This window comes from Sapajus apella, unplaced genomic scaffold, assembly GCF_009761245.1.
Source record: "Sapajus apella isolate SASKATOON/1434 unplaced genomic scaffold, GSC_monkey_1.0 scaffold15, whole genome shotgun sequence".
NCBI lineage: Eukaryota > Metazoa > Chordata > Mammalia > Primates > Cebidae > Sapajus > Sapajus apella.
Genome location: NW_022436955.1, coordinates 13,456,876 through 13,479,039, shown reverse-complemented (window position 1 = coordinate 13,479,039; position 22,164 = coordinate 13,456,876). Strand labels below are relative to the sequence as shown.

The 22,164-nt window shown below is 45.1% G+C and overlaps 1 protein-coding gene across 4 annotated transcripts in view; it reads right to left on the bottom strand.

Moving 5' to 3' along the window:
• WWP2 (WW domain containing E3 ubiquitin protein ligase 2) overlaps positions 1-22,164 on the bottom strand; it is a 172,642-nt gene that overhangs the window by 83,608 nt on the left and 66,870 nt on the right. For all 4 annotated transcript variants that reach the window (XM_032284332.1, XM_032284334.1, XM_032284333.1 and 1 more), the window contains 2 exons: positions 11,693-11,830; positions 9,812-9,908 (listed from right to left, as the gene is read on the bottom strand). In XM_032284332.1, coding sequence (XP_032140223.1) covers positions 9,812-9,908; positions 11,693-11,830 — 235 coding nt within the window. The remainder of the gene's footprint in view (positions 1-9,811; positions 9,909-11,692; positions 11,831-22,164) is intronic.

Below are 22,164 nucleotides of genomic sequence, written 5' to 3'. Positions count from 1 at the left end.
CTATTCGCCACTAGTCATCAATTGCAGCCTCACCAGTTCCTGCAAGAGTCCTCTTCGGGCCGGGCGCGGTGGCTCAAGCCTGTAATCCCAGCACTTTGGGAGGCCGAGGCGGGTGGATCACAAGGTCAAGAGATCGAGACCATCCTGGTCAACACGGTGAAACCCCGTCTCTACTAAAACTACAAAAAATTAGCTGGGCATGGTGGTGCGTGCCTGTAATCCCAGCTACTCAGGAGGCTGAGGGAGGAGAATTGCCTGAACCCAGGAGGCGGAGGAGGCGGAGGTTGCGGTGAGCCGAGATCGCGCCATTGCACTCCAGCCTGGGTAACAAGAGCGAAACTCCGTCTCAAAAAAAAAAAAAAAAAAAAAGAGTCCTCTTCATCAGTTCCTGAGTCTGGCCTCAGTCCCACTGTGTGAGACATTCCTACCCTCTTCTATTCCATAGGCCCACCCTGACTCATTGCAGGGACTAGAAGACTTCCAGACTCCCTTGCAGATATATTCTGGGTGTGATCTACATTGCACCAATGAGAAGTTCTTGCAAGAAATTTGGAAAGCAGAAGGAAGGCAGAAGTCATTTGTCCTATGGTGGTGGTGACTGGCGGGGCTCTAGCAGACTCCATGCCTCACTGCTTGGATACCCGCTTCAAACACATAAAGCAGTCGCAAGGGCGCAGTAGTTTCTTGGCATGTGAATGCAGCTGCAACCCTGTGAGCCTGAAACCAAAGACTTTAGGAAGACCCCTCACTCCTGCTGCACCAGCCCATCCAATGACTTTTATGAGCATCTAATTCCCCATATTAAATCCTTTTCTGCTCAAAATATCTAGAGTGGTTTCTGTTTCCTGCAATGAACCTCAATAGATATAGCTTCAAATTCATCCATAAGACCACTTTCCTGAGTAATTTACCACAGAAATGGCATTACCATACCCTTGCTCAAAATCCACTGGTTCCCAAAGAATAAAATCTACAGTCCTCAGTAAAGCACAAAAGGACCTTTGTGAACTGCTCTTACCTTCAAACCATCTCCTACAGCAGGGACTGGCAAACTTTCTGCAAAGAGCCAAACAGCGAATGTTTTAGGTTTTGCTGACCATATGATCTCTGTTCTAACTATTCAACATGCCACTGTAGCACAAAAGTAGCCACAGACAATATAAAAATAAATGAGTATGGTTGTATGAAAATAAAATTGTATTTCCAAAAATAGGTGGTAAAGAAAATGAGAAGACAAGCCGCAGACTGGGAGAATATATTAGCAAAACATATATCTGATAAAGAACTGCTTACCAAAATATAAAAAAAAATGCTTAAAATTCAACAATAAGAAAATGAACAACCAGATTTTAAAAATGGGCAAAGGGACCGGGCGTGGTAGCTCATGCCTATAATCCTAGCACTTTGGGAGGCCGAGGCAGGCAGATTGCCTGAGCTTAGGAGTTCGAGACCAGCCTGGCCAATATGGTGAAAACTCATCTCTACTAAAAATACAAAAAATTAGCTGGGTGTGGTGGTGCATGCTTGTAATCCCAGCTACTCAGGAGGCTGAGGCATGAAACTCACTTGAACCTGGGAGGCAGAGGTTGCAGTGAGCTGAGATTGCACTGCACTCCAGCCAGTGGAATGACAGAGCAAGACTCTGTCCAAAAAAAAAAAAAAAAAATTAAAGAGTGAACCCTAACATAAACTATGAACTTTGAGTGACAATGATGTGTCAATGTAGGCTCATCATTCTAACAAATGTACCGCTCTGGTGGGGGCTGCTGATAGAGGGGAAGGAGGTATGTATGTCTGGGGGAATGTAAAAGTACTCTTAAAAAAATCATGGCAGATTTCACTCAGCAAAAACAAACAAATAAGAATAACAACAAAAAAACAGGTAACAGGCTGGATTTGGCCTGAAACCAAGTTTGCTAAGCTATCATCCCTGTTATCTTACAGGTCAACATTATTAAATGACTTTTATTTCCACAAATATGTCAGATTCTCTTACTCCCCCCTGCCTTCGCTCATGCTGTACCCTCTGCCTGCAGTGACATCCCTCATCCCCACTTCATTGGTCTGGCAAGCTCCTTCAAAATACAGCTCAAATGTGGCAGGTCTTCCCCAAATCTCCCAGGCGATCTAGGTAACATCCCACTATATCCCTCTTGCACGTGTACACACCATCACCGTGGATCCATCACACTAGACTCTAAGTGTGATCAATGCATTTATCTCCTACTACAGAAACTCCCTGACGCAAGGGACCCTGACTTTTCATCTTTTAATCACCACAACCTAGCTCAGAGCTTGGCGTTCATGTATATCAAGCGAATATTGCTTTCAATGGCAGATATTTGCCTTCCTTCCTCCTAGTTTATAACCGGCTTTCTGGCACACGCCACATCTGGAGTATATACATCTCTCTAGGCTGATACATGCCAAATAAACACCTATGCAATACATAAACGTATAATACTCCACAACTGCAGTTTTAAAGATCTCTCTAGGCTCATAAATGCCAAATAAATACCTATGCAACAAATAAATGTACAATAATGTACTGCGTATCATTTTAGTTGATGCAAAATTAATAAACCAATGTATAAATGAGTATGTAATTAATCTCCGTCATTTTTGTTAAGAGATGGGGTCTCCCTATGTTGCCCAGGCTGGTGCAGCAGCGTGATCATAACTCATTTCAGCCTCGAACTCCTGGCCTCAGGTGATCCTCCTGCCTCAGTCTCCCAAATAGCCGGGACTACAGGCATACAGCCACTACGCCCAGGCATGATTACTTTTCAATGTCTGGCTTAGAGAATGTACTGGGACCCCTGACCACTGTCTCAATCCTATTCCATATTTACCAACTGCTCAGAAGGAAAGCCCTGCCTACAAGCAGAGAGTTGGAGCAGGGACTATGTCTTAATTATCACTGAATAAATAAATAAATAAATACGTTACACTTATTCCATTGTCTTCCCTAGCAACAGAAATGAGGCTATAGCCAGATTTTAAGCATAAGCTATTGGGTGACACGGCTTTCCTGCTGACATGGCAGCATCTCTAAATAACTGCAGTTCCCAATCAAGCAGCCTTTAGTCACCTCAGTGGAAGGAGGGGTGGCAACTGCCAGCTGACAATGACTGTGAAAATGGCCTAGTGCCCAAGGCTGGGCTCCTGTCCACCCTCCTCACCTCCTCCCTGCTAGCTCTGCTTCCCAGTTCTCCCCCGGCCCTCCCAGGACTTCCTGAAGTGTTCGCAGTGGACTCACACCCGCCTAAGTTTATTTTTCTTTCCTTTCTGGGATAGGCTGTCTGCAGACACAGCTGATGATCTATTTAGAGCTCACCAGAGACGGTTGGGCTTTATAAATCTCTGAGATTACAGATCTTTTAAATCTTCAGAGGCCATTAATGCCGAGGCAAGGCAGCCAATAAATCTGGTATGTTTTCGTCAAAGCAGGACAAAAAAGAAGAGTAAAGGAGGGAGAAAGAAAACTATCCTAAGAGGCTCTGAAACTTTTCCATATAAAAGAATCGCTGGGAAAGACATGTTAAAATGCAGATTGTGACCAACGTTAGCCACTACTGACAGCTGATGAGGCCCATAGGCTCAAGGCCCCCAGCAGTACACGCACACACAAACACACACACACAGTCTCATGCACGTTCACATGCATTCATAAACAAAGTAACTTAAATACATATGCACATAAGAAAGGAAAATGAATTGCTGAAGCCTCTATATATAGCCGCTTTTTTTTTTTTTTTTTTTCCCCAGAGACAGCATCTAGCTCTGTTGCTCAGGCTACATTGCAGGGGCTCCACTCCATCTTGGCTCACTATAGCCTGAAACTCCTGGGCTCAAGCAATCCTCCCAACTCAGCCTCCCAAAGTGCTGGGATTATAGGTATGAGCCACTGCACCTAACTATAGACAGCTTCTTCTTTTTTTTTTTTTAGACGGAGTTTGGCTCTTGTTGCCTAGGCTGGAATGCAATGGTGCAACCTCAACTCCCGGGTTCAACCAATTCTCCTGCCTCAGCCTCCCGAGTAGCTGAGACTACAGGCATATGCTACCACACCTGGATAATTTTGTACTTTTAGTAGAGGCAGGGTTTCATCATGTTGGCCAGGCTGGCCTCAAACTCGCGACCTCAGGTGATCCACCCGCCTGGGCCTCCCAAAGTGCTGGGATTACAGGGATGAGCTACCGAACCCTGCTGACAGCTTCTTAACTAAGATCCCTTACATGAATCCCTTACATGAATTCTGGTGTTTTTGTTGTTGTTCCGTTTCCCTGTATGACTATGGAAATTTTACTGAGATTCTAGACAGAGGAGCCAGTTATTCAAGTCAGAGGAAGTCGTAAGGTGCTAGGAGGAACAACTCTACACACAGACAGTCTGGGTTTCATTTTACCTCGACCCCCTGCTATGGTTTGGACGCAGTTTGTCCCCACAAAATTCATGTTGAAATCTGATTCCCAATATGGCAGTGTTGGGAGGTAAAACCGAGTGGGAGGTAACTGGGTCATGAGGGGGTGGATTCCCTCATGAATGAATTAATGCCCTCCCATGGGGGTGAGTTCTCACTCTGTTGGGAACCCACAAGAATGGGTTATTAAAAAGAGCCTGGCAGTGGGGTGTAGGGGCACACACCTGTAGTCCCAGCTACTTGGGAGGCTAAGACAAGAGGATCACTGGAGCCCAGGATTTCGAGGCTGCAGTGAGCTATGGGTGTACCACTGCACTCTACCCTAGGTGACAGAGCAAGATTATAAATATCTATTTCGGGGCCGGGCGCGGTGGCTCAAGCCTGTAATCCCAGCACTTTGGGAGGCCGAGGCGGGTGGATCACGAGGTCAAGAGATCGAGACCATCCTGGTCAACATGGTGAAACCCCGTCTCTACTAAAAATACAAAAAATTAGCTGGGCATGGTGGTGCGTGCCTATAATCCCAGCTACTCAGGAGGCTGAGGCAGGAGAATTGTCTGAACCCAGGAGGCGGAGGTTGCGGTGAGCCGAGATTGCGCCATTGCACTCCAGCCTGGGTAACATGAGTGAAACTCTGTCTCAAAAAAAAAAAATAAAATAAATAAATAAATAAATAAATATCTATTTCATTTGAAGAAGAATTAAAAAATGAACATTTGGGACCCACCACCCAAGCAAAGAAATAACATGACCAGTACTTTAGAAACTTTCTTTGTACTCTTTCCTCATTATACCTGTCTCCTTCCTCCCAAAGATAACCATCCTCCGAAATGCAGAGTTAATTATTCCCATTCTTTTTTTTTTTTTTTTTTTTTTTGACACAATCTCGTTCTCATCCCACCACCCAGGCTGGAGTACAGTGGCACAATCTTGGCTCACTGCAACCTCTGCCTCCCAGGTTCATGCGATTGTCCCTGCCTCAGCCTCCCAAATAGCTGGAATTACAGGTGTGCACCACCATGCCCAGATAATTTTTATATTTTTAGCAGAGATGAAATTTCACCATGTTGGCCAGGCTGGTCTTGAACTCCTGACCTCAAGTGATCCACCTGCCTTGGCCTCCCAAAATGCTGGGATTACAGGCATGAGCCACCACACCCAGCCCCATTCATTTTTTATAGTTTTACTACCTCTGACGGTATCCATACAACATGTATTGTTTGGCTTTGCATTTTTCAACTTTCTACATATGGCGTCATACTATGTACTGTTTTCTATGACTGCTTCTCTTGTTCAACATTATGCTTCTAAGATTCCACCATATGGATATAACCAGCTTTCACCCATTTTTACTATGAAGCAGTATTCCATTACAGGAGTGTATGACAATTTATAATGCAAACTCTTTCCACAATCAGACCTCTGATCTCATATTAACACAGTCTGTGGGCAAACAAATTTATGCCACACAAATTGTTGGTGGCAGTCCCATGCTGGCTTCCACATGCCAGACCAGATAATAATTATTATTATTTTTTTGAGACAGAGTCTCATTCTGTCACCCAGGATAGTGCAATGGTGCAATCTCGGCTTACTGTAACCTCTGCCTCCCAGGTTAAAGCGATTCTCCTGCCTTAGCCTCCCGAGTAGCTGGGATTACAGGCACATGTCACCGCACCCAGCTAACTTATGTATTTTCAGTAGAGACGGGGTTTCACCATGTTGGCCAGTCTGGTCTCGAACTCCTGACCGCAAGTGATCTGCTGGCCTTGGCCTCCCAAAGTGCTGGGATTACAGGCATAAGCCATCGTGCCCAGGCTTCATCTGATTATTCTTGAAGAGGAGGCAAGATCCCACTAAGAGATGGAGCTTTAAGACCTTGCTTAGCAAGCAAATGGTACTCTGTGGGATGAGCTTGGAGGAATGAACCCCTCAGATAAAACCCTTTCACAGTTCCAGTTCTACAGCTTTACCAAGCAGAGGAAAGAAGGAGAGGAAAGGGTTGCTTTGACATCACAGTCTTCAACTTCATGGGCGCACCAGAGCACCTTTGTTTGATCACAGTGAATAGCACCCAACTCCAAGAAAAACCTACCCTTCAGACAGCAAAAGCTAAATATTTAGTCTGGGAGGCAGCAGGCAGAAGCCCATCATTCTCTCTGCCCCCAGAAAGCAGGGACAGCAAAGGAGTGCCCTTGATCCCAAAGGTCTGATTTATCACCTCCCAACTACAGTCCTTGATGCAAATGCACCAGTAACACCTCACTTCCCAGGCTTAAGGGGGAAGGGGATTAGGCGTGCACAAACAACAGTCTTCAGGCACAAAGAAAAGCCGCTGCTGCTTCCACTGAGCATTCCCGTTGTATAAGGCCCTCTGACGGACATGCCTCATCTCAGTTCATTCCTACAATAACCCTGTGAGGCAGGTAATATCTCCACTTTATACCTCAAAGTATAAAAGAACTGGGGACCTGAGAGGTTTTGTGATTTATCCAAAATCACAAGTTAGTGGCAGGCCAGGATTCGATCTGCATCTCCTGATTCCAAAGCCCCACACCCTTATCCAGTAGACTACCCAGCCACTACCTACAGTCAAAACCATGTGTGCACAGTGACCTTCATGCCTGCAACAGGAAAGCAGAAAGGGGGCTTTTAAGGAGGCAAAGATAGAGCCTTTGGGTAATATTTGCAAAAGTGTTTCCTTCTGAATGGCAACAGGTTTTATGTGAGTGCAGAATGAATACTTAGATGGCAGAGGCCGAGGAAAACTTAGAGGCTATGCGTAGTAAAAGCCTGCAGCAGCTAACAGACTGCGGAGGACTCCGATACGGCTTACACTACCTGGAGGTGCCTTGCCCACCAGTAACTAACTGGCACTGAATGTCTGCCACGTGTGATGAGCCAAAATACATCTGATTTCCTGTTGCAGCCTGGCTGCTGTTTTAACAGCCAACAATTCTCAACAAACAAGGGTTAACAGGGTCTTTGAATTTCAAGGTCGATCAACTAGAGAAATTCAGAGACTAGTAAATAGGTCAAGAAATTAGGTCCAAACTCATTAAGAACTGAATTGGACTTTGAACCCTAAATTAAGTGTCATGGGTATGTTTGAGGCAAACTTTCCAACTCAGCTAAAAGACTAAGATGCAGTTACTTGCACCAAAGCTGCTAGTGAGAGTGAGAAGGCATCACTCACTAAAGAGTGAAATACTCAAGTATTCCTCGCCTGAGCTGTTCTAGCTTAACTAATTGTTTCCTCCAATTCCAAATGCCCATCAGGGCTTTGTAGACACAAAACTTGCCAATTACACTGTCATTCGTCACCCCGTGAGACCCGACTATTTACCCAGTCTTGTAAGTCACCTACCAAGTCACGGAAAACGTGACTGGTCTTCGGGAGTGAAGCAACACTTCTACGGTGACTTGGAGAAAAGAGAATGGAGAAATAGCAGCTACAGAAAAAGGGTCCAAATGTCCATCTTCTCTTGCTCCCCCACTTGCCATTCACTGCAGCCTCATAAGCCCACAAAACAACCAAATCTGGAGAAGCTGACAGCTGTCCTCAGAGGGAGCTTTCAAGATGCTGCGGGTTTTGGCTAAAATCATATTCTGTTTTTCAAAGCACTATTCCCTCTCCCCAGGATCTGCGTGGGAAGGTTTTTTTTTTTTTTTTTTTACAGGCATAGTCTCACTCTGTTACCCAGGCTGGAGTGCAGTGGCTTGCTGATAGCTCACTGCACCCTTAAACTCCTGGGCTCAAGAAATCCTCCCACCTTAGCCTCCCAAGTAGCCGGAACTACAGGCACACACTACCATGCCTGGCTAACTTTTCTGTTTTTTATACAGACAGAGTCTCCCTATGTTGCTCAGGCTGGTCTTGCGCTCCTGGCCTCAAGCGATCCTCCCACCTTCAACTCCCAAGAGAGCTGGAATTACCGGCATGCGCCACTGTGCCTGGCCTTGTTTGTGAAGACTTTTACTGCCAGTTACTCCTCTACTCTCTTCAGATAATAAAGATTTACAGACTACATTCATAGGTTGTACATTTATTTTCCTTAAAATGTCCTTTAAATATATGGGGATTTTGCACATTACAATAAACAATAAACAATGGTGCCAACCCTCTCGCTCATCTCTCTAATATACTTAGAACTATTTTCCTGCCTAGACATTCGGTTGCCATGGAAATGAGTTTGCACTACTAACACAGGTACAAAATGGGAATTTCAGTAAATAAAATGATGTCATTCATAACACGTAGAACAAGTATAATATTTAGACTCTAAGTGTAGGAGGTCTTAACCAACAGTCAGAAGGAACCATGGGCCACCCCCAAAAGCAGAATGCACAGCCAGAAAATTTCACAAAGAACCATTGCTCTAAGCATTTCTATGTGTGTCCTGGAAGAATAACTGTGGCTGCAGCCCCAGACATACAAAAAAGCTGTCAAGTTTCCTGTTCGACAGTTCCTTTTATCAATGACCTACTTAGCCAGTCCGAATCTTCATCAAGGAACCTCTGACCCTTCTAAGAATCTTGAATTCTTTCACAGCCATAAAAAGGAATAAAAAAGTAAGCCAGGTACAGTGGCTTAAGCCTGTAATCCCAGTTCCTTGGGAGGCCAAGACAGGAGAATTGGTTGAGTCCAGAAGTTTGAGACCAGCCTGGGAAACATGGTAAAACCCTATCTCTAAGAAAATTTAAAAAAATTAGCCAGGGGTGGTGGTTCTCAACCATGCCTGCAGTCCCAGCTGCTCAGGATATTGAGGTGGGCGGACTGCTTGAGCCCAGGCCAAGGCTGTAGTGAGCCCTGATGATGTCAGAGCACTCCAGCCTGGGCAATAGAGCGAGACCCCATATCAAAAAACAAAACAAAACAAATGAATGAAATCATGTCCTTTGCAGTGACATGAGTAGAGCCAGAGGCTGGAGGCCATTATCCTAAGCAAATTAACATGGAAACAGAAAACCAAATACTGCATGTTCCCATTTATAAGTGGGAGCTAAACACTGGGCATATATGAACGCAGAGATGGAAATAATAAACACTGGGGACTCCAAACACAAGGAGGGAGAGGGGCAAGGATTGAAAAGCTACTGATCGGATACTATGTTCACTATGTGGGCAATGGGATAACCATGTAAAAAACCTACACATGCACCCCCAAATCTAAAATAAAAATTTTAAATTTAAATTACATTTTCAAAAAATAAAAGGATCCTGAACTCTGGACATCTCTGTTAGCCTCCTTAACTACTGAGTCAGTTACAAGATCTCTGGAAATTTCCCACAGTTTCTACCATAAAATGTTCCCCGCCACTTCCCAGAGTGTTTTCAATAGCTCTAAGCATCTGCCCAGCTCCTTCTTATTGCCAAAGGGGTCTTACCGTGATCTTCCACCAAAGCAGTTTGTGCTGGGGGGCTGGTGCCGGTTCTCTGGAGCTGCTACTGTTCCACTAGAGTCTCTTGAAGGTGGCTGTGATCCTAGAAAGGAATCAGTCACAAGAAAAGACAGCAGCATTGACGAGTTCAACTCGTGTTTGAGATTTGGCGGCCCTCTGTGTGTTAGAGTCGCCCACCACCACGGGATATGGACATCCGGCAAGCCGCAGCCACGGCAGGAGAGGAACAGGGACGATCATAGAGAATCATCCATGCCACGGAGCCGTGGGGCTCAAACCTTGGAAACAGCTTCTCTTCTCCAAGACATTGAAGAACATCCAAGGCACTTACGAGCACATAATCTTAGCCATTAAATGAATTTCAGCCTCAAAAATGTGAAATAAAGAACAAATGCTAACTGTGCAAAGTAGGGGCCAGGAATGGGGGACATTTCTTCATAACACACTCATAGAGCTTTTCAAAAGCCAAATCAGGTCATCATCGTATTCTGCTAGAAACTCTTCAACAACTTTCTGTTTCTCAAGATGAGGTTCAAAATCCCTACACCAAGGGCTTCAAGGCTGCGTGATCTGAGTTGACCTGTTTCTCTGGCCTCACCTTCTCCATTCTCTCTCCTTCTTGCTCCTAATAATCCAACCTCGCTGAGTTCCCACCACAGGCCAAGCACCCCCGTTACCCCACACCCCCACCTTGGCCTGTCTAAACTCCTCATCCTCCAGGTCTCAGCTTCCTATGAGAAACTTTCCCTGACCCCCCCAATTTAGATGAGATACCCCCTGCCCCACAAAGTACAGGAATCTCATACCACCCTGTGGTTTTCACTAATAGAAAGGAATCAATCACAAGAAAAGACAGAAGCAATGAGGAGCTCAACTCCTCAATGGGGTTGAAGCAGTGAAGACCATGTCAATTTTGCTCACTGCCATATGGCCAGCACCTGGTCTAAGGCCTAGTGCATATCAGGGATACAATTATGTATATATGTGTTGCATACAATTACATAGATATGTGTTGGATACAATTACATATATATGTGTTAATGAGTGAATGGCACATGTTTTTCTCCAAGCACCAAAGCACCCCAAGCGCTGATCAGTCCAGTTAAGGGATTTTTCTCCACAGTCAAGGTCCATCCAGCCACTGAGATTCCAACCAACTGCTCGAATTGGAATTCAAATTGCACACCTTTGAAGTTATAGAAATCCTGCTTGGTGCCTGGGAAATGCCATGGTTACATCACATCTAACAAAACATTTAATAAGAAAAATTATGGAGAAACCCAACCCATTTCAGACCTCAGACTTCATGAAATAATTTCCTGCTAGATCCAAAGGTGACTAATTTCAGACTAGATCAAAAGAAACAAACAAGCAACATTAAGGACAAAGCAGGGGACACTCTCCAAACTCTCTGCTTCTGTCTGTATTTTGCTAGTGTATCTCTCTAGAAGAACACAAAGTCCCCTTCCCAACCAATGCCTCTCAAAAAAAACACCCTCAACCTCCCCAAAATGTGTAACTGTATCGGGAAGGAAAATAATAGGCCAAAGTCACATTTGATAAAGATACTTCATTTTCCAAAGTCCACATGGGATGAAAAGATGTTTTTCTCTGCTATCAAACCAAACAAGTATACATTTACAAAGACTGGACATTTACTGTGGCCCTTGATCAGAAAGCAGCCCTTGAAAATTCATGTCATGATACTGATCCAGGGTGCTAAGAAGAGTCAGGGCTAGCTATGGGCCAAGCTGAGTGGTACTCAAACCAAGATGCCTAGTAGAGAACCAAGCTCTCAGCACCTCCTGCCCCCTGCCCAGTCCCACCCCGTCCCGGCACAGCCCTGAAGAGCAGGGCGGCACTCACCGTCTGTCACAGCACTGCCATTAGGCACACTTCCCAGATCAACAGTTGGCCCGTCCAGGAAAATTGTCAGCTCTCCGCCTGAGACAACGCTGCCTTTGTTCTCCGTCTGCAGGTTCAGGATGAGCTGCGTGTTCTCCACTGTGGGGTACAAAAGGTAACATGGATGGGCTAAAGCGAATGCACCCCAAGTTAAGATTCTCTAAATTAGAAGCTCCCATTTCACCTTCGTTGGCTTCCCTGGGAATGCTCTCTCTACATCTTCAAATTTTGCCTTGTGGCATGGAAAAAACAGTGGGAAGGAATATGTCTAATGAAATCACTGTTCTATCAGGCTGGAGGGGAAGCTGTACTGTTTTTCTAAACATTTCGTATCACCAGATCAGCAACAGAATTTCCACATTACTGATGTATTTGTTTGTTTATACTGGTAGGACTGTGAGAAAAGCATAGGGATATTGATGGTGTGCAGACAAAGAAATTGGTTGCAAATAGTATCCCCCTACCCACAGAAATGAAGAGACCCTAAGGAACAGTCAACGGGAGACATCTCCAACTACATGATGGAGTGCAGGGGCTTATTCTTTTCTTCTTTGTGTTAAAATATGTTTTTTTTAAATTTTCAATCCTGAAAATCTATTGTCTTGAAATAAGGGAAAAAAATTTAAAACAATGAAGCTTCAATACACACTAATCAGCTCCATCAGTGACTTAAGGAGAGAGGGGTGAGAAGGGGCCCAGAGCACCCCAAGGATACCAGGCAGATTCAGTACTGGGGATGACTGTGGCAGAAAAATAGAACCAACTGACTGGAGGCAGAAGTACCAAACCCTACGCAGGCTGGAAACTGCTGCACATGCCTCTCCACCCCGCTACTGAATTTGGCTGTGCTGGATAGCTTCTATCCAGTTAAGTGTTTAGTCCACACTGAATACTTCAGTTCCCTTCAGTTCAGCCCAGCCGGGAGCTATGGCCTTCAGTTTGGGACTGTTTAATAATGACCAAGAGGGAATCAGCCTTTATGAGGATTTCTGTGGGGTCTGTAGTTCTTCTACGCTGCTCCACACCTTACAGAACCAGCCCAGCAAAGTGCCACATATCTGAACCTCCCTCCCCATCTGCCCCACTCAATCCAACACTCTGTTTTACTTCTTAACTACTATTGCATGATTATAAGCTATTTTACCTGTTTTCTAGAACAAGGTAGAGTATGTACAAATGTCTCCATAAGCACACTAAGGTAAACTTGAGTACTTTCTAGAGATAACCTTCCTTTCTCCACCCCCACAAAAAAGACTGCTCCAAATCCCCCTACAGATATAACCCTTTAAGAACTTAGCAGAAAATTCTGGATCGATTCAAGGATCTATTAGAATAAATAGAAACCAGCTACTCTCTGGGTTTTCAAGCTCTCCTAAGCGCTCTCCCTTCCCTTAATCTCTTTTCCCTGCCAGGATCTTTCCAACTGTTTTTGAGACAGTCTGCTGCTATGTTCAGCCAGTTTCACTGAGGGCCTTGGTGAGTTCTAAACGTTTCTATAAAATAATACTCGTAGTTTCCAAAGGAAATGAGTTCCTTCAAAAGCCAAGGAGTATGGGAAGGAACTGAGGCCTTTCAACCACCAGCCACCTCTTGCCAGCCCTGCTGAGTGGCCACTTGGGATGCACCCGCTCTATCCCCAGCTGAGCCTAACCCTGCAGCCTAGTCCATGACCTGACTGTGGCCTCGGGAGAGATCCCAGGCCAGGCTGCCCAGCTAAGCTACCCCCAAGTCCTGACCTACTGAAACTATGAGATCGTAAGTGTTGATTATTGTGGGCTTTTTTTTTTTCTAAGTCAAGGAGAGTCTCCCTCCTCCATTATGCCAAGATCCAGTACTAAGCACATGGGTTAAGAGGGGGTGTGGTCAGGCACTCTGGGTTTAACTCACAGTTCTAAGTTCCTGAGACCTCTGCAGTGTGAAACATACGACCTAGCCTGAGCGTCGGTCTCCCTACCTATAAAACAGGAGTCATGGCGGCATCTTTTTCAGAGGACTCTTGCAAAGAAGTAAATGGCACCTACTGAGCTCCTAATAAACTGTCATTTTTATCATCTCCCTGTTGATTTTCCCGTTTTTAGGCTGAAGAGTCTTGATTCCTCTTGGTCTAACTTCTCATTCATTGTATTTGTTCTTTGTTTTGTTTTTTAATTTTTTTATAAAGACGTGGCTCACTACGTTGCCCAGGCTGGTCTTGGCCAATCCTCCCCCAACCTCAGCCTCCCAAAGTGCTGAGTTTACAGGCATGAGCCATCGAACCCTGGCCCTCATTCCTTTTGTAGTCATTTTTCTCTTGATCCTTCTGAGACTTTTTTGGGTTGCGGCCACAGAATCTTCCAAGGTAAGCCACAGACCCATTACGCAGACAAACTGTCTTTTTATCTTGTTTCCAAGACATCTCCTAAAGGTGCCCAGCCTTCTGGCTCCAGTACACACACCACTGTTGGAAGCGTGCTGGGGGATAAGCATCCTAGAAGGGTTCCTTGATTCCTGTCCTGATACCTCAAAGGTCATCATTTCATAAATGGAGCATGGGCACGTTTTTTCCCTCCTTCTTGGGGGACTGATAATGTCCAACAGGGGGGTGGAGGAACCCAAGGCCTTTCACTGCTCATTTCTGCCCCCATGAGAGTCATACTGCCATCGGCCTTGGAAAGAAGCCAGAGAGCCTGAATTTTCCTCTCCATGGTCTTGTCTCAAGGATCCAACCAGCTCTTCTATCTAGTTTATTCACTCATTGTCTCCAGTGGAATCATTACATATTTGAAGGCTCAGAAGTCACCTAACAACACATTGAGACACATTTTGCCTTGAAAAAGGGCCAATGGGCTGGGTGCAGTGCCTCATGCCTGAAATCCCAGCCCACTTTGGGAGGCTGAGGTAGGAGGATCATTTAAGGCCAAGAGTTGAAGATCAGCATGGTAACATAGTGAGACTTTGTCTCTACAAAAACATTAATTAATTAAAAGGAGCCAGCCAGGCTCCGTGGCTCACACCTATAATCCCAGCACTGTGGGAGGCCAAGGAAGGTGGATTGCTTGAGTTCAGGAGTTCAAGACCAGCCTGGGCAACATGGAAAAACCCCATCTTTAATAAAAATACCAAAAATCAGCTACATGCGGTTGCACGCTACTGTAGTCGCAGCTACTGGGGAGGCTGAAGTGGGACAATCACCTGAGCCCAGGAGGTCAAGGCTGCAGTGAGCCAAGATCATGCCACTGCACTCCAGTCTAGGCAACCAGAATGAGACTCTGTCCCAAAAAAATAAAACAGGACTGGGTGCGACGGCTCACGCCTGTAATCCCAGAACTTTGAGGGGCTGAGATGGGCGGGTCGCTTGAGCTTAGGAGTTCTAGACCATCCCGGGCAACATAGTAAGACCCTGTCTCTATTCAAAATATAAAAAATTAGCCAGGCCTGGTGGCATGCATCTGTGGTCCCCACTACCTGGGCTGAGGTGGGAAGACTGCTTGAGACTGTGGTGGGGGCAGATGTTGCAGTGAGCCAAGATTGTGCCACTGCATGCCAGCCTGGGTGACAGAGTGAGACCCTGTCTCAAAAAATAAATTAATTAAATTTAAATTTAAATAGCCACTGAAGAGAGGGAGGGCCTTTTTTCTTTAAACTAAACTTTTGAGAACATAACCCTCCTCTGTTCTGTTTGAGACCTCAGGCTGTCACCATTATAACCAAGTGATATAATTTACTGTCACTGAGAGTAAGGCAACCTGATGCCACATGGTTCACATGAAAGAGGGAGATAGAGAAACATTAAATGATGCCACAAGGAAGCAATCAGACAATGCCGAAATGTGGGACATCCATACAGTAACTGTCCTGCACTCCTGAAAAAAATCAATGTCATTAAATTCATTTAAAAAAAAAAAAAAGGAGGCTAGATGGAGACTCTTCTCCATTTAAAGAAAACAAACAAACACCATGCATGAATTTTAACGAAATCTTGGTTTGACAAAAATATATTACTGGGGTAAGTGGAAAAATATGCATGCAAACTGAGTATTAAATGATGTTTGAAATTATTAATGTTCTTAGGTTCAGCAGTAGTACTATGGTTTTTTGGACAGGCATGGTGGCTCACATCTGTAATCCCAGCACTTTGGGAGGCTGAGGTGGGTGGATCACCTGAGCTCAGGAGTTCAAGATCACCCCTGCCAAAATGGTGAAACCCCATCTCTACTAAAAATACAAAAATTAGCCGGCTATGGTGGCACACATCTATAATCCCAGCTACCTGGGAGGCTGAGGCAGGAGAATCGCTTCAACTCAGGAGGTGGAGGTTGCAGTGAGCCAGGATCATGCCACCACACTACAGCCTGGGCAACAAAGCAAGACTCCATCTCAAAAAAAGAAAAAATTGTACTTTGGTTTTATATGAGAATGTTCTTATTCTTGGGAGATGCGAGAGTAGATTAGAATGATACATACATTTATTTTCCAGTGAATTTTTAGAAGAATAGTGTGAAGTTTTGGGGAGTAAAATGTCACAATATCTGCAATTTACCTTCAAATGGCTCAGGGAAAAAAATACACACACGTTCAGTCATATACTATAATAACACATAGATAAAACAAATTTGGCAAAAAGAATGTTAACAAGTGCCAGAAATAGACGGAGAGCATTTGGGTGTTCATTTTATCACTCTTTCAATTCTTCTGTATGTTTGCAAATTTCATAATTAAACACTGGGAAAAGGTTTTTTTAAATTGGCAAGGTTATTAAAAAAATTAAACCTCAGAGAACAGAACACCTCATTATTCTCTTTAAAAAAAAAAAAAAATGAGCCAGAGGAGCCCTATAATACATAATGGGACTAAAGAAACCATTAGCTAACTGAGTGACAGATTCGAGCATACAGAAGAGACTGAAAGGCGTAAGTGTGGCTGGAAAACGTATACTGGAACCTCAGTTATAAATGGCAGTCTCAGCCATCTCACCTCTGGGGCCCTGTGTTTTCACTACAGCTTTGTGGACAGCGCTACAGAGGCCCTTTCTCTTCCAGTATGTCTTCGTGCTGCCTTTGGAGGCACTGCTCAAAATCAAGAAACCATGAAAAAGTAGATTTAGTGAGTCCACTTTCATAACTGAAATCTGCTTTAGCATATAGGGAGCTTACCAGCTCCTCTCAACCTCATCAGGCCCTGCTCTATCACCATTCATGCCTTGAGCACCTACTATTCTGCTTACTATGATTCCAGAGGAACAAGACAGGCAAAAATCTGTGCTCCTAGAGCATTTACATTTTACTTAGGAGAATCAGACAATAAGCAATTTAATTTTTTTTTTTAAAAAAAAGCAATTGCATAATCTGTTAGAAGGTGGCAAGTACAGGTTGGGATGGTGGCTCACGCCTGTAATCCCAACAGTTTGGGAGGCTGAGGCAGGCAGATCATTTGAGGTCAGGAGTTCGACACCAGCCTGGCCAACATGGGAAAATCCCATCTCTACTAAAACTACAAAAATTAGCTGGGTGGCACATGCTGTAATCCCAGCTACTCAAGAGGCTGGAGGAGCAATAATCGCTTGAATCTGGGAGATGGAGGTAGCAGTGAGCCAAGATTGCACCAGTGCACTTCAGCCTACACAACAGAGCAAAACTCTGTCTCAAAAACTAAACATTTTGGCCTAGCACGGTGGCTCAAACCTGTAATCCCAGCACTTTGGGAAGCTGAAGCGGGTAGACCGCCTGAGTTTGAGATCAGCTTGGCCAACATGGTGAAACTCCATTTCTACTAAAAATACAGAAAATTAGCTGGGTGTGGTGGCAGTAATCCCGGCTACTCAGGACGCTGAGGCAGGAGAATCACTTGAACCTGGGAGGTTGCAGTAAGTTGAGTTCACGCCACTGCACTCCAGCCTGGGCGACAAGAGCAAAACTCCATCTCAAACAAACAAAAAAAATAAAACCCAAAAAAACTAAAAAATATTTTTAAATGAAATATATATATATTTTTAATTAGGCAGTAAGTGTAATAGAATAAAGTAAAAGAAGGGGGATGAGGAATGCTAAGCTGGGAGCAGATGTGTGGTGGAGAAGAAAAACCTCCCTGGGAAGGCGACAACTGAGCAAAAACTAAAGGATCGGGGAAGCCACGTGGGAATCTGGAGGAAGAACATTTTAGGCAGAGGAAAAAGCAAGCCCAGAGGTGCTAGCTGGGAGCATGCCTAGCACATCTGGGAATGGCAGGGAGGCCAGGGCGGCTACACTGGAGTGAGGGAAGAGAGGAGCAGATGAGGGGCAGGGAGGTAACCAGAGCCTCCAAGTCAGGCCTTGGGGCCCTTGCAAGGTCCTTGGCAATTGCTCTACATGAGATGGTGTGCCATGACAGGGTTTTGAGCAAGGAAATGACCTGACTCCTGCTGTAGCACAACCAGTCTGGCTACAGGAGGAGAGGACTGAGGTGGACAACACCAGATAGGAGGTCACTGTGGTAATCCCGGTGAGAGCAGACAGTGGCTTGGCAATAGCAGTGTCTTTAAGAAACAGTGTTGGGCCGGGCGTGGTGGCTCACGCCCATAATCACAGCACTTTGGGACCCCGAGGCGGGCGGATCACCAGAGGTCAGGAGTTCGAGACCAGCCTGACCAACATGGAGAAACACCACCTCTACTCAAAATACAAAATTAGCTAGGCATGGCAGCATATGCCTGTAATCCCAGCTACTTGGGAGGCTGAGGCAGGAGAATCACTTGAATCCAGGAGGCGGAGGTTGCAGTAAGCCAAGATCGCGCCATTGCACTCCAGCCTGGGCAAAAAGAGCACAACTCCATCCCAAAAACAAAAACAAAAACACCACACAGTATCTAAGAAGATTCTACCCTGGCCTTCCTCCTTAGCATGAGTTAGAAAGCCCCAGGACCCCCCACCATGCATATCCGCCAGGCCCCGCAGGCCCACTGATCTCTTGGAATCAAAGTTCTGGGCAAGTCACAGGCAGGGTTGCAAACAGTGCCAATTTAGAGCATGGCTGGAGGAAGTCTGATTCAATTAGGACTAAATGGAACATATATAATGAAAATATTCAGCTGGCAAGAGGCTTAGGTTTCACTGAGAGAGCCAAAGGCCTGAGCTCATGCTAACTTCAGTAAACAGCAAACATACTTCTTTGGCTATACGATTGCGCCCTTCTGTTCTAAGTAATAACTGGTTACCAATACCTTCTAATGCTACTTTATGGAGGTCGACAGATAGCAGTAAAGCTGAATGTGAGAATTGAGGGGGAAAGACTCTGGGAAGTCCCAACGACTGTGCCTTTTGAAAGATAGCCCTTTAAAAGCCAGCTACCAAGAGAGACAACCAGACCCCAGGTGCCTCCTGATGGAAACACACACCACCACACCAGAGAGGAAAAAAGAACCAAGGTCAGTCTCAGCCTCTAGATCTGCCCATTAGGGACAGAGGGACATGTTGAACCACACTTCAGGGAGACATACAGCAAAATCCAAACTGTGGGGACGTGTAAAGGGCACACCGTCCGGTTTCTTCCACAACACACTGCAAGGAGTAAAAAGAGGGAGAAGAACCTCTAGGCTGAGAGAGACTAAACAGACATAGCAATCTTGTTTGGTTCCTGACTCAAACCAATGGCTTAAAAAGGCCACGCCGGTGGCTCACGCCTGCAATCCCAGCACTTTGGGAGGCTGAGGCTGGTAGATCACGAGGTCAAGAGTCAGAGACCAGCATGGCCAACACAGTGAAACCTCGTTTCTACTAAAACTACAAAAAATTAGCCAGGCATGGTGGTGGGTGCCTGTAATCCCAGCTATTCCCAAGGCTGATGAGGGAGACTCGCCTGAACCCAGGAGGCAGAGGTTGAAGTGAGCCGAGATCGTGCCATTGTGCTTCAGCCTGGACAACAGTGCAAGACTCCGTCCAAAAAAAAACCCCAAAAATTAGTCAGCATGGTGGTTCCTGCCTATAGTCTCAGCTACTTGTGGGGCTGAGAAGGAAGAATCACTTGTGCCCAGGAGGTCAAGGCTGCAGTGATCTGAGATCGGCCTACTGCACTACAGGCCTGGGTGACAGAGTAAGACAGTCTCAAAAAAAAAAGTTTTAGTTTTTTCCACACCAGCATGCCTAAGGCACTAACAGCAACTATAAACTAACAAAAAATCTTGCAAGAATTCAACAAAATATAGTTTAAAATATAAAAAGGTAGAAAACACATCAGTCAAGCTGTCTGGGGCGTAACTCTTCCTCTTATTTTTCCTCCCTTCAAAGCCTCAGATTTGCAAGTGGCCTCAAGTTAATAATTTCCTATTGAGAAGAGTTCATACATGCAGCAAGGATGAGTAATATTTTTCTAAGAGTTACTTTTTCCCTTTCTTGACCTGGATTTTTTTTAAATACGTTGTTTGCATGTGGTACTAATAAATATAGATAAATAGGGCATGGAAATTGCCATCCTTATTCCAACAAAGAAAAAAAACGACATAAACCGTAACTGCCAAACCATGCTACTATAATGCAATTCCGTTACGAAATCCAGAACTCTTGCCTGGACAATTTCACAGCAAATGTATGAAAAAACTTTCCAGTTTGGGGTATTTTTCTCATCACTGGCTATCCCTACCCCATACCGTCAAAATGTACATGCATGTCCACACTTACATGTTTTAAAAGGAAAAATAGTTCAGTTTTCCTTTTGTTCCTAATTCAGAATACAAATGAAAGGATTTACCTGGAAATTTGAGAAATGTGAAACAAGACAAAAAAGGAGGATTTTTTTAAGGGAGGCCAAGGATGCCAGGCTTAAGAGTCTCTGAAGCCTGATGAAGATGTGACTGATTTAGTCTTAACACAAGAGCTGCTTAGTGGAACAAACCTCCTTCTTCCTGCCTCTCTCTGCCCCCAATCCCATAGGCCCATCAAACGCCACTGAAACTGAATAAGCAGCACTTTCATTAACAGGCCCGTGTTCATTCTGCACATAACCACAAACACTGGTACACAGAGGAAGGGAACTGGGGGAAATTCCAGAAGGGCTGAGAGTAAACAGTGTCCTTTCCGTTCCCCAGTTCCCTGAAACTGAGACACACACAGGCTGGAGTATACCCTAGATCTAGAGAGAAGGCTCTTTCACATTTCTTTTGCAGTAAAGGAAGCCAGATGATTCTAGGATTTACTGTAACAATGGCTCTTCGGCTTCCAGCCGTAGCCAGAGCCTAACAAGAAAAGTCTCTTCTACCAAGCTAGGCCAAGAGTGAACACTGGTACTCCTGTTGGGGCAGCAATGTTGACTCTGCTCACCCCACCTCCCCTTGGTCCCCCAAAACTTGAACCCTGGCAGGGTCTACTAGGGAGGCTGAGGCAGGCGAATTGCTTGAACCTGGGAGGCAGAGGTTGCAGTGAGCCGAGACTGCACCACTCCACTCCAGCCTGGGTGACAGAGCAAGACTCTGTATAATAATAATAATAATAATAATACATAAATGATGACCTTGCAAGAAAGACAAGAAAGACAGAGAATAGCTGGAGAGGTGGGAGGAAGATCAGGAAGGGTTCCTGGAAAGGTAGGAAAAGCAAGCCTTTAAGCATGGATGGGGCATCTGCCCCTAGGAGGAGGAGGGACAAGAAAGGAAGGTAGATTCGGCACTCATGTCCTCATTCTGCACACAACGGACTCATCAACCACGACCACCCTTATTTCTCTTGATTCAGGGTACCAGTGTTCCACAGCCAAGGACCCTGCAGCTACATGTATTATCTTTTACTTACAAAAAAAAAAGTAGGCCAGGCACGGTGGCTCACACCTGTAATCCCAGCACTTTGGGAGGCCAAGGCAGGCAGATCACCTGAGGTCAGGAGTTTGAGACTAGCCTGGCCAACATGGTGAAACCCTATCTCTACTAAAAATTAAAAAAAAAAAAAAAAAAAAAAAAAAAATTAGTCGGACATAAATATGAAACCTACTCAACAAACACACACATTCCAAAGCCTTTCCCACGGTATCATCACTTTAGTTTTTTGGGTTTTATTTGTTTTTTTTTTTTCAAAACAGAGTCTTGTTCTGTTGCCCATGCTTAAGTGCAATGGCACCATCTCAGCTCACTGCAACCTCTGCCTCCAAGTTCATGCAATTCTCCTGCCTCAGCCTCCGGAGTAGCCGGGACTACGGGCCACTGCCACCATGCCCAGCTACTTGGCATATGCCTGTAGTCCCAGCTACTCCGGAGGCTGAGGCAGGAGAATTTGAACCAGGAAGCGGAGGTTGCAATGAGCTGAGATCACGCCACTGCCCTCCAGCCTGGGCACCAGAGTGAGACTCCATCTCAAAACAAAAAAACAAAAAAAATTACATATGCACACACACACCAACACCAGTTATTCATCAAAGTCATCCAGGTAACAAGGTGCCCTAGAAGCAGTCTCCGAAACCAGCTGCGGATCCCCTTGAAACAAAATACAAAGACTTCA